General features: G+C 36.4%; 1 protein-coding gene across 6 annotated transcripts in view; it reads left to right on the forward strand.

The window, feature by feature from the left end:
• LOC140153164 (uncharacterized) overlaps positions 1 to 9410 on the forward strand; it is a 43092-nt gene extending 33682 nt beyond the window's left edge. For all 6 annotated transcript variants that reach the window (XM_072175826.1, XM_072175827.1, XM_072175825.1 and 3 more), the window contains 4 exons: positions 839 to 894; positions 3417 to 3526; positions 4666 to 4713; positions 8755 to 9410. In XM_072175826.1, the coding sequence (XP_072031927.1) occupies positions 839 to 894; positions 3417 to 3526; positions 4666 to 4713; positions 8755 to 8814 (274 nt within the window). In that variant the 3' untranslated portion in view covers positions 8815 to 9410. The remainder of the gene's footprint in view (positions 1 to 838; positions 895 to 3416; positions 3527 to 4665; positions 4714 to 8754) is intronic.
• The last annotated feature ends 9103 nt before the right edge of the window (positions 9411 to 18513 follow it).

Below are 18513 nucleotides of genomic sequence, written 5' to 3' on the forward strand. Positions count from 1 at the left end.
AATAGCTAGTCTTCTCTTAATTTCAGTTGTGCTGTCAGTCACCACTGTTGTTAATCATTGAACCCAGATATTCAAATTGCTAATGAATATGGGGACATTTATAATAAGTCCACATTTGTAGAGTGCAATTTGCATCGCAGATCTATCATTGCGCTGCGAAGAAATACAATATGAAAAATATTGTATTGTAGAATTGTAACAAGTACAATTTCTTACATTAGGAATTTAAAATTACACATTAGAAATTACAACAGTTCAATACTGCTGCAACCCAAGACAGCAAATTCACAAGAGCAGATCAAAACTAGATATAATATTTTGCAGAATCCTTGTGTAAGCGTTAATCCTCACATGTATGCACCTCTTGACATGTAAGCGTTAATCCTCACATGTACACGTGTCCTCACGCGTACGTGCGCGATGTCAAACATGTGCATAGGACCTTGTGCAAGATGATACGTGCTTGACGGCTGGTAGCACGCTTATAACTTGTAAAAAGAATCTGGTAAAACGTTATAGAGAGCCATCAACTTATGCCACAAAAAGGGCCTAAACCTGTGGCCATGAATGTTACTGATGAATGTAAGGATTTGTTATGGGACTTCAAAATGTGATATGCAAATAATAAGAGATGACTGCAAGAAATAGCCATTTTGACTGCTTAGTGCCAAAAGTGGGTAAGTGCAAATAGCTGTAAGTGCAATAGATGAGTACAATATACTGTGTGTAAATTGCCAAATGTTCACAGGGCAACTATTGCACTTATCCACTTCTGGCACTGAGCAGTCAAGTATTTTGTATTGTTGACTTGATCATTATGTTTCTCTAACACCTGCAGCAAGTGTAGAGGTGATCGTGATAATCTTGGAATGCAGTGCACAGATTATTATTGTGGTAAGTGTACTTCAGATAGATAGATAGATAACAATCTTTATTCAGGGTAATTCATTCAGTTTACAAAAACTGGTCTTCCATGAGACCCTGATATAATTATTAATACATTGTAATTGAATAATATAAGATTTTAACATGTTTTACATATCAAGAGTTTAATTACATGATACAAAAGAAAAACAAAATTAAAAACAAGGTAATATATACAAAGCAAGATGATAAAATGTAAAACATAAAACATGTATCGTAACATACATGTAGTCCAATTAAGTACTGCACTACTACTACAGAGGTGGAAAGGTGTGAATTAAATGCTTATGATTGATTTTAACATATTCACATTCATTGAAGTAAGATTACTGTGGACATCAGAAGACAGTCCGTTCCACACTGAGGCACCTCTGTAAGAAAAAGTTTGTTTGCCTGAATTATTGTTCCAAGAAGGCAAGACAAGGTTATTACTAGATTGACTTCTGGTACATTCGAATGAATTGAAGAAGTAAAAATAAATTGCCATGAGAGGTAAGATGGAGCATCATGATGAAGACATTTAAAAACAATTACAAGAAGCTGTTTCTCCCATCTTTTGTTTAATCTGTCCCAAGAAAGTGTATTCATCATATCAGAAATGGGTGTTCTAATGTCTGCGGACAAAAGAACATGAGCAACTTTGTTTTGAAGAATTCAGTATGTTACAGTGACGATGGAAGCATTAGAATTTAGGGGGGTCAGGGACAAGCATAATGATTTTATTCCGGTTTTACTGGAGCCCCCAATGAAGGTGTGTTTTGCTATTTTATGGGCCAATGCGGGTAACATTTTGCAATTTTACCCTATTTGGGCCAAAAACTTGGGGGTTTGTTTGTGCTGAAAAGGATGATGCAGAGGGAAATTATTGCTTTATTTTTTCAACTATTATGATTTTAGGGGGTGTTGGACCCCATCCTGACCCCTGACCCCTCCTCCCTTCTGCCGTCAATGGTATGTTTTTAGTAAATAAATGTGCCAGGGATTTGTTCCCAATGCACTGCACATACCCATGGAAATAAACCCACTGTCTCCTACCTACCTCATGAGACTCTGAAACAGCCTAAAAATGTATATTTCAATTGAGATCGCCAAGTGTAAATATGGTTTTGTGATTCACTTCTGACCACAATTTGCAGGTTTGTACTGTGTGTGTGCCCAAGGTTGAGGAGAACCATGCTTGTGCACAGGGTGGGGGTGTGTGTGTGGAGGGGTGTGAAGCAGACTGACATTCACTGTCATATAGACCTTTTTCCCTCTATCCCACAATGCACTATTCCAGGGGGGTATGACGTAGTTCATCAACCTCATAGATCGTCTGCATCCGATGGTCTTTGCCATACCTTTGCAATTATTTTGTCTTAATATGGGCATACTGATTCCATATATGCGGATTATCGTAAAGGCCATCGATGTTACTAATAATGCAATTATTGAATACACGAGTGATGCAGTTACGGAGCGACGCAGAACATCTGTGTAAGAGATTGTGTTTACATTTTATTTTCATCTCCGAAAAAAAAGTGAAACGGACGCCGACAAAATATCACGGCGTGTCCGTCATTAGTTTATCACCATTAGGTCTATAAAATGTATACAAAGTTAGGTTTCAATAGCAGGAAACTTTTTTGGCTGATGACACCATGTCCATAAGGCATAAAAATGTTGTTTTTTGCCCCCGAAAGGTATTAGTGATCGCAGCGCCATTATCGTGATTATCGGGGATTCCTTTTTTGTGATGAAGGCACCAGCCGAAATGTCCGTATTCCAGAATGTAATGAACTTAACTCTGTACTCCCCCGGGGGGATGTTGTTGTTTCGCGACACTCATACCCCCCTGGAATAGTGCATGATGGGAAAGAGGGAAAAAGGTCTATAGGGATGGGGAGAGAAAGAATAATGACACCTGTTCTTCTTGAATGTAAACCTTCTTGTGTCACAATCATTTCTGTTGATAACTCATCCTATACTCATGATTCTTCTATGTACAGCATCTAAACCAGGGGAATGTCCCCCTATCAATGAGGACCAAATCTGTGTTAAACAGATCAACCCGTGTCAGTCAGATGTGGATTGTGAAGGAATAGACAAGTGCTGTTGGAATGGGTGCAGTCCACTCTGTATGAAACCAAGTACGAGCCAAGTCAAATTACTTTTTGATCTGCCCAAATTTTCCATACCTCATAGGTATACCTTCAGTTATCACAGGACTGTGCACCCAGTCCCTGTGTGAGTGTGTTACAGTGTTATTATCCAGTTGCCTACCCACTCGCCACAGTACAAGTGGGCAAGCTTTGTCAGATGTGTCTCTGACTTGATGAAGTCAGAGACACATCTGACGAAAGCTTGACCACTCACTGCACTGGTACTGTGATAACTGACAGTACTCGTAAAAATACTATGAGTACCCTGCATGGCGTACTCATAGAAATACTATAACTGAAGTCCATACCTTCTTTGTTGATGTTAATTTTGAATCATTGTTATATTTGCAGGTCCATCACAGCCACATTCAAGATCAGGATACATGAAGACATTTGCCATAGTCAGTGTGTGTGTGGGCGTTATTGGTATCTTCATTACCATAACTGTGCTGCTTCTTTTTGTAAGTGAGCTGTTACTGGGACACCGTAAAGATGCGCCTAATGGTGCACATTGGCTCCTTTACCATACGATAAAGTTCACGTACAAATAGAAAGCTCTCTCCTCTGAAAATCCCAACAAGAATTAAGGGTCGTTATCCTTATTTGCTGGTTTGATTTTTACAAGAAGGCATTTTTAGTTTGTGCCTAAAATTCCAGTTGTGTCAAAGGAGCCCATATGCGGCATTAGGCGAATCTGTACGGTATATCATCTGGGTTCTGATTGTTGATGCTATGTTAGGTATGTTCATAAAATTTTGAAGTTCAATATTTTTAGCTGAAAGTTCTTTCATTTGAAAGAGAATCAAATTACCTAAACAATAAGGGGTCAATCATGTTTCTAGTGCATATACTTTTGAAGTTATAGACAAAAATAGTGTCACCAAATTGTCCAAAATTTTGTGTGTGAAATTGTGACAGTCAGGCACATGTACAATGTACACTACTGTATGTGACCCCAGATGACCTCCTATTCTTTACTGTAAGAAAGCTGTCTTGGATGGTCTTGATTTACACACAAATTGCTTTTGCGCTTTAACAAGCGTCCACTTGGTGGAACATAGATTGCACTATGTGATAGCTTATGAATCCATTATTATGCCAGTACCAACATAAGTCAACATCACTTAGGTTTTGGTTGTCAAAATTAATTTTTCGTAATTTTTTCCATTGAGCCCCACAGTAAAGCCATTTTTGGACCGTACAGGCACATTCCACTTCCCTATGGACGAATAGCGCCACCTATAGTGTGTTATGTGAGCCTGACTAGCTATGTACAATATAGTAATTATCCCTTATTTCTAAAAATTTTATGTTGAATCAATGGATCAAATTTATGTGTTATTGCATGATCACAAGTAGAATAATTGATTATTTGAACCAACGTGCATTTTGAAACTGTTATGATACAAAATCATGGCAAAGAAATTGAATTGTGATCCATCACATTGGAACATGGCAGTTGATTTCCAGACATGAACTTATCCATTGAGCCACTTTGAATGACAACAGATTGCTGGTGAATATTTGCTGGTCATAATCACTTTTCTCTTTGAAATGTCTTGGTGCCAATTACATTTTATATGGTTACTTTGTCTTACAGTACAACATGCACAAGAAAAGGAGCCAAGCAAAGAGGACAGCTAAAGTGGTAAGTCAACACTTGCACTGGGATATTCCATTTAAAATCAACACTTCTGGAAGATTTAGCGCAAGTCTTCCGCAGTGGAAGTATAAGTTTTGAATAGAATACACAATTGGGTAACTTCCATTTAAAAAACTGACCCCAGTTGTAAAGGATATAGGTAAAGCCATAGTATAGGGAGAGTATGGGTTTCAAAATGATTAACCCTGACCAATTACATTTGAAAAACATATTCCCTCTGTGGAAGACATTTCCAAAATCTTCCACAGGGGTAGTGTGGATTTCAATTGGAATAGCCCATTCATACATACCCCACCCCCATGCAGACACAACTTAGAGCATTATTATGTTCTCAAAATCTTCCTTCTTATATTATTATTAATCAACACTTATATGGCGCTCTAACAAAGAGCACAGCGCCTTACAAAATATACAGGCAAAATGAAGCAAGAAATAAATACAACCAACATTAATACAAATGTGTTTTAAGCAAACGCTTGAAAGCAGGCACAGACACCGCCTCCCTCAACTGGATAGGCAACTCATTCCAGAGCCGTGGAGAGGCAACAGCAAACGAATGATCACCAGCTCTCTTATTTGATCGTGGAACCAAGAGCCTTGTGGTATCTGAAGAGGAGCGGAGTCTGGGCCTATTTTCGTGCATTACCGTGTCGCTGAGCAAGGTAAGCAGGTCACATAAATATGGTGGAGCGACATTCATCAAACACTTATAGACATACAACAATATTTTAAACTGTATTCTATCCTTCACTTGAAGCCAATGCAAGGAGTTCAGGAGATCCAGAGCACCTGTCCCGTCCACAAGCAAAAAACTAGCCTGGCCGCCTTATTTTGGACACGTTGTAGCCGTTTGAGGTCGGCCTCACGAGCACCAAACAAAAGAGAATTAGCATAGTCTATGCGGGACAGGACAAGTGCTCTAACGGCATGATGACAGGCTTCCTGAGAAATAAAACGACGTATGCGCCACAGATTGCGAATGTGGAAATTGATAGTTTTACACAGGGTACTAATATGGATGGACATGTTCATTACACCGTCAAAGGTTACACCCAGGTTCTTAACAGAGATTGAAGGCTCAATTGTTTTACCATCGAGCTTCAGTTGGATATCAGACACTAAATTTAACACTCTTGGACCCGCAACAACAAAAAACTCTGTTTTTTCTTGGTTCAATTGCAGTTTGTTGCGCAACATCCACATATTAAGATCAGATATGCAATTGGTAATACGATCCATGGTCCGTTCACGCTCCCGGGACTTTATGATCAAAAGCAGCATATAATTGGATGTCATCTGCATAGCAGTGAAAACTAATATTATGACGGCGAATTATATCCCTATTGGTGAAATATACAATATAAAACCTTGAGGACCTATGATAGACCCTTGAGGCAGAGAATAAGTGAGGACGTGTTCATTGGATAAGGCATTCTTTATGGACACCCTGGTGGTACGGTTTTCAAAATAAGATCGAAACCAGGAAACAACGGAATCACACATTCCAAACCTATCTCTAAGCCTCTGAAGGAGAATGGGGTGGTCAACCGTATCGAAAGCGGCCGACATGTCAAGTAGCACCAACAGTACAGTCTTGCTGTCGTCAACGTACTGGAGAAGGTCGTTCTTCACCTTTAGCAGAGCAGTTTCCGTGCTATGAAACTTTTTGTAGGAAGACTGATTTCTTTCGCCCAGATCATTCCTGTCTATATGGCTACCTACTTGACATGACGCCGCTTTCTCGATGACCTTTGACAAGAACTTGATATTGGCCACGGGCCTGTAGTGCTTAAGAATGTTATGATCAAGGTTTGATTTCTTTAGAACAGGTGTTATTATAGATTGCTTAAGAGTGTCAGGGAATGTTCCAGAAAACAGAGAACTGTTAACAACCTTGGTTATTATAGGTATTAAAATAGCCAAATTGTCCTTGACTAGCCAGGTGGGCAGTGTGTCCAAGGAGCCGGTCTTACTGGGGAACTTCATAACAATCTTCTCAACATCACCTGTTTCTAGAGATTCAAAGCCATGCATACTTGTACAAATAACTTGATTAGGATCAGTGATGTTTCCCTGATCAACAAAATCAACATTAGCTCTGATTTTCTCAACCTTAGATATAAAAAATGATAGAAAGTCATCCGCCAGTTCTTTTTCAGATTTGGATTCCAAAGCAGGAAGAGCTTTTGTTGATTTATTCAGAAGTCCATTGATTGTTGCATACATATCCTTTGCGTTAGCGTTAGAAAATTTGTCCGAAAAGTACTCAGTTTTAGCTGTGATGATTGATTTATTAACAAGTTCTTTCTGGGTCTGAAAAGCTTCATAATCTTCTTCCTTCCGACTTTTCCGCCATTTTTCGTTTCAAGTCTTCTCTGCGCTCGCGTCTCTGGATATGGACATTCTCATTGTACCAAGGTAACTGCGGCCTAATGGTACGCTCTTTAGTAACGACTGGACACACTTCATCGAGGACAGATGACGTTATAGTCTCATAAGCCTCAGCCAAGACATTGGGGTCATTAGATTCGTAGGGGAAATCAACCAAGCGATCTTTAAGTAGTTGATTGAACAAATCAGGGTCCAGTTTCCCATAAGGACGAGAACTTGTAACAATCTTCAACGGAGGTGGTTTGGCACACTTAACAATGCAAGTGATTATATGGTGATCAGAGTAAAACTCAGGATGGACGTCGTGTACTTGAATAAGATCATCAGTTTCCCTTGTAATAAGTAAATCAAGGATATGATTCGACTTGTGGGTGGGTTTGTCAATAAATTGACGAAACCCAGTGGTCATTAAGCTATCATTAAACCTCTTTGTGTCCCACTTGTCAGGCCTATCCATATGTACGTTAAAATCACCGATAAGCACAAGCGATTCTGGAACAACACACAGTTCATCAAGAAACATTTCAATGTCATCCAAAAATTCAGAAGTTTTAAGACCGTTAACTTTGGATGGGGGAGGATGATATATAACAATGAACTGGATTGAGTTTTTCAATGTGACAGCATAATGTTCAAAATTCACAGAGTTGAAACCTGTGTGAAAACTCTATACTTTGTACAGAGTTGAAGAGTCCAATATAATCAACACTTGGACTCAAAACTTGGGACTGTGTTGGATAGGCTCACTTTTTTACCAAAAAGTTATGTTTTTGACCAAAAAAAGATTCTGAAAACATAATAATGATAAAATTGGATGGTTTTTTTCACCCAATACAAAATTTATTGGTCTCGCTATGAGTTTTAAAATATTTTCGCCTCGTCCAATATTTTAAAACTCATAGCGAGACCAATAAATTTTGTATTGGGTTTAAACCATCCAATTTTATATCAGTATTGTAACATTTGCTGAAGAGGACACCATTTTTTTTTCAAAAATTCTTATACTAACATTCCCTGCAAAAATCAAGGCTTTTTAGGTGCTGCATTTGTGACTAAATCTTGAGATTTTTAATAAAAGGATTGAGCAAATTCTTTCATTCATACAATTGAAATATCAGATGAACGCATATGCGATGTACACAACACATTACGTACATGGCATAGGGGATGTTCAAAACACACCAAGGTGACTGACCTTGAACACTACCAGCAGAGTGAAACACATTAGCGACTAAGGCTGCAAGTTTTACCTCAATTGTAAGACTCAAAATTTAAATTGGACATACTGGACAGTGAAAACTAACATTGTGGAACTATTTTTTTGCAAGTGATATTTATAAATTTGCAGAAAAGCTTGTTCTGCTTCAATTTTCTCACAGTAAACATTACTCAGTGTGCACTTAGCATTATTTGAAGTTTGAGCTATATTTGGCAAGATGAAAACAAACAAATTTTAAACAAATAGAAATAAAATGTACGTAAAGTACAAGTATGGAACAAAAGATACATTTAAAAATCCTTCTAAACCAAAGCTAAACCCATCAAATTTTGATCTGATCTTTGTGTTGGTAAGGTCATTAAAACTAAAATCATTTAAATGTCACTGATGTTTTATCCATCTGTGTTTTCTCACAGGATGATTATGGCAATACACAGTTTGATAATGATGCAGAGCCACTCCCAGTCAAAACCTAATAACTCACAACATGGTCAGTCAAGCAGCCAAGCACGGAGTAGCTAAAGGTACTCTTAAATAGTCAGAATTGTTTTATTCTTGAAAATGATTCATGTTATATGTGAAGAAGTCTTTTGTGATACCAGACGATGGTTTTCTATGTTAAATCTGCAGGACAAATACATCTTCTTCTCGTTCTTATGTACATACTAATAGCTGCTGCACTGGAAAGGTTGCCAGTCGGAAAACTCTAGTATTCAAGGATTCACAAATAGTCTGTTAAAATGAATAGACAATTGGCTAGGTTTTTTTCAGTGTATTCAGAAAAAAAGATGTTATTTCTTCTTTATTATAATATGTATATTCATATTGAGTAATATTAAGTGCCTTTAATGTATAAATTAGTACGTGTTGGATAATGTGTGTTTAATTGAGGTTCACAGATGCATTAATACTTGACGGTTTATTATTTATTGTTGTAGAAATTTTCAGGTTGGATAAGGAAAAATGGGTATGGCCGTAATAATCCAAAATGCTGAAAGGCCTATAATTATTATAGATGTTAAAATTATATTCCTTTAAAACACATTCTATTACCCCACGACCCATTATTCAAAATCGCGACTGTGATTTGTTGGAAGCAGCGCCACGTGACAGACCATTAATTAGCGATAAAGTGTCAAGGGCAACAAACTTTATGTTCTTATATCATCACAGCGCACAGCAAAGCGCACAGCACACCTGCTTATGTAGTGGAGAATGGAATGCCAGGGGTGTGTTATTATATGTGCATACCTGCTTATAGGGGAGAATGGAATGTTAGGTTGTGTTATTGGAATGTGCATACGCTTTGGCTACGTGTAGGCGCTACACCTTGAGGTAAACAACTTGAAATATTTGGGCAAAAAATGTGATATGTTCTCTTTAAATCGCACTATTTTGTGGTAATAGAATAGAAATAAAGGGTGCAGCATTATCCTTTACGCATAAATGTGTCCTCGGCAGTAAAACGTTTAAATAATGGGTTCGGCTGCGCCTCACCCATTATTTACGCTTTTACTGCCTCGACACATTATTTTAAATGTAAAGGATCATGCATTACCCTTTATTTCTTAAATATAATATGATATCATTCTTTGTGTTAAAACAATAATGCATATTTTCTGCCATTATGTGGTATAAATTCTGTTTTGGGACCAAGTCTTTTTTTTTTAATTTAAAGAAATTAATCAGAATATAGGTACATATAATGTATTCATGTTGATTTGGTCAGTAGTTTATTCAGTGGATTCAAATATTTCAAAACTGTTGAAAAAACTGTTGGGGGAGGGGGGGGGGGCAGGGAAAATTGTTGATTCCTGTTTGCTATTATAAAATGTATTTGTAAATAGACCAAATGATACATACAATGCGTTATTCCAGTTGAAATCTACACCCCCTATGGAAGACATGACTTTAATCTTCCACACAGGGGGTGTGAATTTCAAATGGGGTTACCTAAATGGGTAGCTCCATTTGAAATCTACACTCCCTGTGTGGGAGATTAAGGTCATGTCTTTCATAGGGGATATGGATTTCAACTGGTATAGCCTAATGGAAATGAGGTTTTTTGGGGGCAAGGGTCAAAAATGTGGATTACATTTGTTGAAATAGTTCAGGATATAATTACAAAAGATAGTGAATTTCCAACATATCATCTGGATCTGGATCAATTTATACTCCAATTAAGCAGATTCTTCTGCATCACTTTTGAGTTACCTATACACTGATCCTGGAACCTAGGATTGATTGCAGATATCAGAAGGTCCCCCTTCTCTTTTTGAATAGCTCTGACACTTAACATGCACAGGGATGAATCCTCCAGTACACGGGACCAATGGCTTTACGTGACTTCCGAACCACGGGACGTCGCATACACACACTACCTATATTTGCACGTGCTAAGCAGTGTATGGTGGTGAGAAGAAATTCTACAATTAAATTCTGTGATGTAACTGGACTTAATTGAAGGATTCCCGATCATATAGACACATTTTGGGAGGGAAGAGAATTTTCACCTAAGGCAAGCTCAAGGACAGAACCCTCGTCAATCGTATCTCCTGCCCGGCAGCGCAACGCCTTAACCGCTCGGCTATCTCGCCCTCAGATATCATAATACTGATTAAGATAGAGATAGAAAAGATGGTGAACAGAATAGAACTTCATTAATCTTTTGGTTTGTTCCCTTACTCGTTTATTTCTTAGAAAAAAAAATGGATGCCTAAAATTTATTATAATTTATTACAATTAATTTATAATGAATTGTTCATGCACATGTATAATATGGAACAATAATAAAACACACAAAACCAAAACAAAGACTTTAAAATAACCTTGAAATCAACTACGATTATGAAGATTATCATCCATCCAGGTATAAATAATAATATGAACTTGAGATTATAATTCAGATCTACTGGACTTACATTTTTATGAGTGGCATTATTTCACATCCTATCTCAGATGCATTATTTCTTGGTTAACATCAATTGTCCTGATAATGCATCCGCGGTAGGATGTGAAATATTGCCACTCGTAAGACGTACATCCAGTAGATCTGATTGTAATCTCAAATTCATACTTGAAATCAACTATTTTTATTATAGTCTTGATAGAGTATGATTATTTTGTGATTTTTATAGAAATTATCATGGAATCTGTAAATAATCAAATGTTGATATTAATCTTGTCAAACTACTTTGTGGTAAAGGGTTGTATTAAAATTATTGCTTTGAAATATATATAATTGGGTAAAAATGGTGTACAGAATAAGTGTTACTAGTTAAGTGATGTAATGATAATATATTTTATTTGTCTTTCATTCTTGATCAACTTTCATATTTTTAAGTGTTATTCAAATATTCTCTTTCATGTTATGAATCACTACGCAATTTGATATAAAATGTCGTTACAGTTTATAACAAATCTGATAAATACAAAGACAGCTAAATATCAGATAAATTTTAGATTTTTTTTCCAAAAATTGCTTATATCATATATCATGAAATTGAATTTAGAACCAGTGTGCTTGCCCTCTCCAAATGTAAGATGTTATATCATTAAGGTATTAAAGAAGGCTGAGATGTCATTGCAAAAAGATCCAGAAACTTGTTCTGTGCTGACACTCATGCTTATTTTATAAAGAGATCTACCTGAGGATTAAGTAGAAGACTCATAATGTCCATAATGCTGGTTTCATACTTTCTTGCCACTTTGCCGCTCTGAAGATGATTTTACTTCACTGCACAGTCGCACCAGAAATGCTAGCAGTGACCAGCGACAAGCCAATATATCGATCACTCTACCGCTTTGCCGCCACGGCAGAACCGCTGGGAGTTTAATTCAAGTCAACTCGGAGCGATGCCACTCTGACGTATGTAAACAAAATACGATTTTGGAGCGGTGTTGAGCGACAAGAGTGGCTTTCAGAGTCATGCCGCTGCCACTCAGCGGTGTGCCGCTCCGTTTGCAGACAAGTGCAAGCAGCATGATAAAGTGTCGTGCCGATCAGCGGCAAGCGACAGAAAGTATGAAACCAGCATAAGGCAACAAGAAAAAAAACCCTGTTCTGTAAGTGGGTGGACACTCCATGTAGGACCATTCAGGTGGGATTCTTTTTATAAATGACCTTCAAAAAATCCCAGAAAGCTTCAAAATTCTGGGAAAATGTATTGTGAAAAAAAAATGTCAGTAAAAATCAATCCATTTTGACCAACCAACAAACGGCTGTTTTTACTTGCATACAGCTTGAAAGGATGCAAAATCTGGGTCGCTCTGGTCATACAATAGATATGGTTTTTTGTCGCCTAATTGCGGAGAAATTTCACATACTTTTCCATATCTTCTACATACTGACATTCCTTTTGAACAGGTGGTAATTAGCTCGTCATGTGTAAGTGAAGTACATCATTCATTATATATTACAGAAAGAAAGGTAAATTCTGCATTCCGTATATTCTGCATCTGAACCTTTTAAGAAGTTTACACTCTTAATCTTTCTCAAATCTTAATCTTTCTTCGTCAACTTATGAAGTAAAACATTTAAAAATCATTTGAATTGATTCTAGTTTATCAATAAATTTGGTGAAAGGCTAAAATAAGGTTTGTTTCCCGTAGGTGGTCTAAATCAAAATGTTATTTATTTGTTTATTTTAGAGTTAAAATTTATGGTAGAATTTGCTTCAAATCACAAATATTTAATGTCAATTGGGCTGTTCCATTTAAAATCCACACTCCCACTGTGGAAGATTTTGGAAATATCTTCTGCATGGGGTGTATAATTTCAAATGGAATTAACACATAACCAACTCTATTTGAAACTCACCCTCCCTCTGTGGAAGATTCAGGTTGAATCTTTATCAGAGGGTGTATAATATTCAAATAGAGCTGCCTAATGTGTTCATTCCATTTGAAATTCATATTCCCCATGGAAGATATTTCCAAAATCTTCCACAGTGGGAGTGTAGATTTTAAACATAATAGCCCAATCAGTGCAGAGAAGGTTAGAAATGAAAATTATAGGATTTATAATAAGTGTTTTATTTTGCTTGTAAAACAAAATGTAAAAATATCTTTTGAAAAAAAAAATTGTCATTCATTTTGCGCTTGAAAATAAATTTTGATGTCACAATGAAAAAGACTTATTAATGATAAAATTTCTCTAAAAATGAAATGTGTGTCGCATATGGGAAACAATATTTTTTAGTGTAAGGATGGTATTATGTTTAAGTTACTTTTTTTCTTTTAGTGCAATTACACTGACCTTTAAAATTTCAAGAGGATATTTTATTGTTATAGAAATCTCTATTGTATATAAAAAGTATTGTACAAATAACATAATATATTGTTATTACAGTTAATTCCTGTGTTTTTTGTTTTATTTGGTGTGAAATACTTACGGAGTATTTTCTATTTTGTGATTCTAGCCTGCTCTTTTTATGGTGTGTTTCAGTAGATATCAATGAAAAAAGCATATTCCGAATATATCAGTTGACTCCAATTTTGCGCTTGCAAATTATGAATGATTATTATGTGTATTACATTGCTCCATAAGCCATTGGTTGTAATTTTGTTCTGTTTACATAACATAAAATTTAGCCATAATTTTGCCAAACAGCTGGATCTGCAAGAAAGGTTTTGCACAACAATTGAATACCTGAGTGGAAGAAGGGCCCAACTCCAATTTTTTACAAAAATGATTTAGACCCAGCATTTTATTGCCAGCAGACTGTTCTTCCTTGTGTGTGAAAGATGAGCCAAAATTCACTCTCTAAATAGTCTTCCACGTAAACTTAATCATGGTTTTCATGGAAGAAAGGCCCAACTCCATGGAGTTGGGCCCTTCTTCCACAAATATTGGATTAAAGAGGAATTTTGTTCATCAATGAAATCTGCTTTTCACTACATTAAACTTTCTTGTTAACATATTACATGCTTCTACTTGTGCAATTAATGGATAATTACCTAATTTCTGTAGCTATTTATAACACATCTGCTTACGGAACTGGCACTTGCAAGTATATTAGTGGAAGAAGAGCCCAACTCCAGCTCGTATTAAGACCTGTACCGTTGCCCTGGAAACATCATATAATTTCAAATCTATGTAATATTGAATGTTCATGTATTAAAGGTCCCCTGAAGATGAAAACATTCTGTCCATAAAACTTTTCCAAATATTAAGTTTTTTCTTAATATCTCAAAAACAGTTTTGATGGTGTTGGGCCCTTCTTCCACTCAGGTATTCAATTATTTAGCCAGAGGTTTTTGATAGTATAAAAATCTCAACCTTTTTGGAGAAAAGTGGTGGGTGAAGCTGTGGATCACAAAATACCCCTTTAACAGTAACAGAACAGTATGTTTGATCGAGTCATTCATCCATCTCCAGGTAAAAGGGTAAAAGTAGAAATATTGATTGTTTATGAGTTCAGGGGTAAGAATATTTTAATGAGGTGAAATATGGACTTCCATTCAATGAGACTTTACTAAGTTTGTTTGTTTGTTTGTTTGTTTAAACGGTCGCTCCGTGTGGAGACACACTTGGGTCCTGATGTGACCAGGCTCAAACAAAATGCTCAAGCCAGGATAAAAAGCCTATATAAGCATGCTGGCCTATGGAGAGAGAAGTGAGAAACAGATTTGAAGATAAAGAACAAACTGGACTTAGCTGTGGTCTAAGACCATGAACACAGCCGTGTTGTGACCCCTAATAACCTTTGACCCCAAAATATATGAAAACGCCCATAGACATTGGCTAATGTCAATGTATGGGTGCACGTGGCACCACTTTGCTATGTTATTTGTGGCAGAAGGGGCATTTTGAAGGTTTTTCGTCTCAGACCGGAAGTAACCCCTTAATGACCTTTGACCCCAAATTAAAAAATACCACATATGAATTGGGTAACCACAATTCATGTGTGAACATACCGTTACTGTCCTATGTTTTTCTTAGCAAAAAAAAAAAAGAATTTTGAAGGTTTTTCGTTTTATACCGGAAGTGACGCCTTAATGACCTTTGATTCCAAATCTGTGAGGACCCCTGGGTAATAACAATGCATGTGTGCAAGTGGCGTCACTGTCCTACGTAATTTGTGGGAGAAGAAGCATTTTAAAGGTATTTCGTTTTATACCGGAAGTAGCCTCTTAATGACCTTTGACCCTAAATAAAAAATACCACATATACCCAGGGTAACTACAATTTATGTGTGACCATACCGTTCCTGTCCTATGTTTTTCTTAGCAAATAAAATTTTTGAAGGTTTTTCGTTTTATACCGAAGTGACCCCTTAATGACCTTTGACCCCAAATCTGTGAGGACCCCATAGACACTGGACAATAACAATACATATGTGCAAGTGGTGTCACTGTCCTACGTAATCTGTGAGAGAAGAAGCATTTTGAGTTTTTGAGATTTTGACCCTATGACCCCTGCGTGACCTTTGACCCCACGAGTTTCATATGACATGTAGGGGCATGGTCAATGATGGTTGTGACCAAGTTAGGTCAAAATCGGTGTAAGCATGTAAGTGCTAGAGCAAATGTAGTGGTCGGCAGAAAGAAAGAAGAAAGAAAGAAGAAAGAACCTGTAAGAAAAAAGACAGCCGTGACTAACGTCACGGCTGTGTAAGAAAAGAAGTTGAATGAAACAGTTCATATTTCATGGAATAGAAATATTCTTTCCGTTAAACAAACAAAAACCATTGAATATTTTTTTATATAACTCCTATTTCTTTCACTTGATTTTATAAAAAATAAACAATAAATAAAAATTTAACTGTTTGTTTTAGAAGCAACACCTACACCTGTAATTGGCAAATTGAGGTGATCACTGCCAGAAAATCTTAACACTATACACTTGCGTTTATTATTAGCATTGCTTGTTTCGAATTAATTTAGGTTTCATAAAAAACACTATTATGCTTGTAGACGAAGTTTTACGGTATTGTACTTGAGCCACATGCAATAGTCTTTTTGAACCTAATGCTACAAGTAGCAAAATGATCCATATTAATTGGACAATCAAATTAAAGAATACATACATAAAATATGACAATAGATGTTGATATCAAAATATTTATGTTGATTGTAAAGCACTGCGATACTGATGGGCTTCCTATGTAAGTGCGCTATAAAATAATTGTTATGAAATAATGTGTTGTGTTATATTATGTTAAAGAGCTGACGGGGTAAAAAAGTCCAATTTCCCACCCCTACCAAGGTATTTCTGAACACACCCTAAGCTTGGGAGCATTGTTATTAGTCAATATTTTGGAGGTATTGACAGATTCGGGGTCAAAGGTCTGAGGGATAAGTTGGAGTCGCTACAAAATTACATTCAAAATACCTCTCCTCCCGCAATTGAATAAAACATAACACAGTGATGGCACTTTCACCTAAATACCATACTGACTTGAGTGCAATCTAGTTTGATTATCAGACTGTAAGCAGTGAATATAGACCTGTCATGAAGATCTAGGGTACTGTAAATATAGTGTCAGACACTGACTGCATGGTGTATGCTCTAATATGGTATTGCCTTATATATACCAAGGATGTGAGAGTAGACATCCCTGTTAGTGACATTATAACTCAGCTGTAGTAATTACATGGTCATACATCTAATCAGTAGCACAGTGATAAAGCATTAAGGTAAGTTCATTTTACAACTGATTGACAAATCTATCTTTTATCCATACACAAGGGTAGAACCAGGATGTATCATAAGAAAACCCAGTTATCACAGTATGTTTGCAATATATTACAGGTTTTGCTGGCTTCCTTACTTTAATATTATTCAATTCCAATTTTATTTACATATTTCACACAAGAAAAAAGGCAGAGCAATTGAATAGATCTGGTGCATATTCATGAGATGCTAAATTGTATTTCAAGTTGTAGTTGTAATTATAGTGGAATTTTTATTGAGTTGTAATTGGGAGTTATAGTTGAGTTTGTTGTAATTATAGTTATGATAATTTTTATTGAGCTTCTAGTTGGGAGTTATTGTTGAGTTTATTGTAATTATAGTTATAATAATAGTTGGCTTTATAATTATAATAGAGTTATAGGCCCCGTTTACACAGAGCCTGAAGTTGACTTGAATCGAATTTAAACTTTACTTCAATTGCAAACTCATTTTAAGAAGTTGACTTCTAATGACGACTCAGAGCAAAATGAATTTAACCTCGACTTCAAACTGGGCTTTTGCAGTGTAAACAAAACAAACTGTACAAACATGCAAGTAGGAAGTCAAGTTCATAATGGTTATTTGAAGCACGAACAAGTGATGAAGTAAAAGTCAAATTCACAATGTGTTTTGAATTTGACTACTGTGTAAACACCCCGTCAATAAATAATTTATGCTAATCTTAAAGCCATATTATAACATTTCTGTAAAAATAGATTAGTATTTATTTTCCATAAAATGTTAGCTTTTACTGTCAGATATGTCCCCGTTTGATTTTGAGCCGAACAAGTGAGGTAAAGCATAGAAGATTGGAATTTACTACTAGCGCCCATGCATGTTACTCCCGCAGTTGTAATACGGTATGATCCTCGGGGTGTGTGTGTGTATGTGTATCCCGCACGCCGTGTACATGCTGTGCATACATGTTCGACTAATATTTCCATCGTAATAATAAAACGCTGGTTCCATCGTTTTATTCAAAATCTCGGATTTTGACAAAACTAAAGTCTTGATTTTTGCAGAGTATCTTTATTGACTAAAGTACATTACAATCGTGTAAAAACCAAAATTTAAACAAATTTTGAGGGCGTTCTCCTCCGCAAATGTTATAATATGGCTTTAAGTCGCAATCTGAATTCGATGTCCCAATTGAGGTCAACTTCTCTGTGTGTAAACAGGGTCATAATTGGCATAGAGTTATTGAATTTGGATTTGGGGTTTGAATTATTTAGATATACTACAACTGTGCAAGTAAGCCTACTTCAACCTGCTTTTGCTGACAATGGACCATACAAAATGTACTTGCTTGCTGTATATCCAGGTATTTTAAATTAAATTCATAATAAAAATGAAATGTCAATAAATCCCAGAGGGGGTGTAAACTAGGCCCTCTTACATCAACAATTATATCTGATCAGTGTAAATCATCAACCCGAACTCTAACTTTGCTGTTGTACTAACTCTACACTACAACTACAATTTATATAAACTCAACTAT

Source organism: Amphiura filiformis, chromosome 5, assembly GCF_039555335.1.
Source record: "Amphiura filiformis chromosome 5, Afil_fr2py, whole genome shotgun sequence".
NCBI lineage: Eukaryota > Metazoa > Echinodermata > Ophiuroidea > Amphilepidida > Amphiuridae > Amphiura > Amphiura filiformis.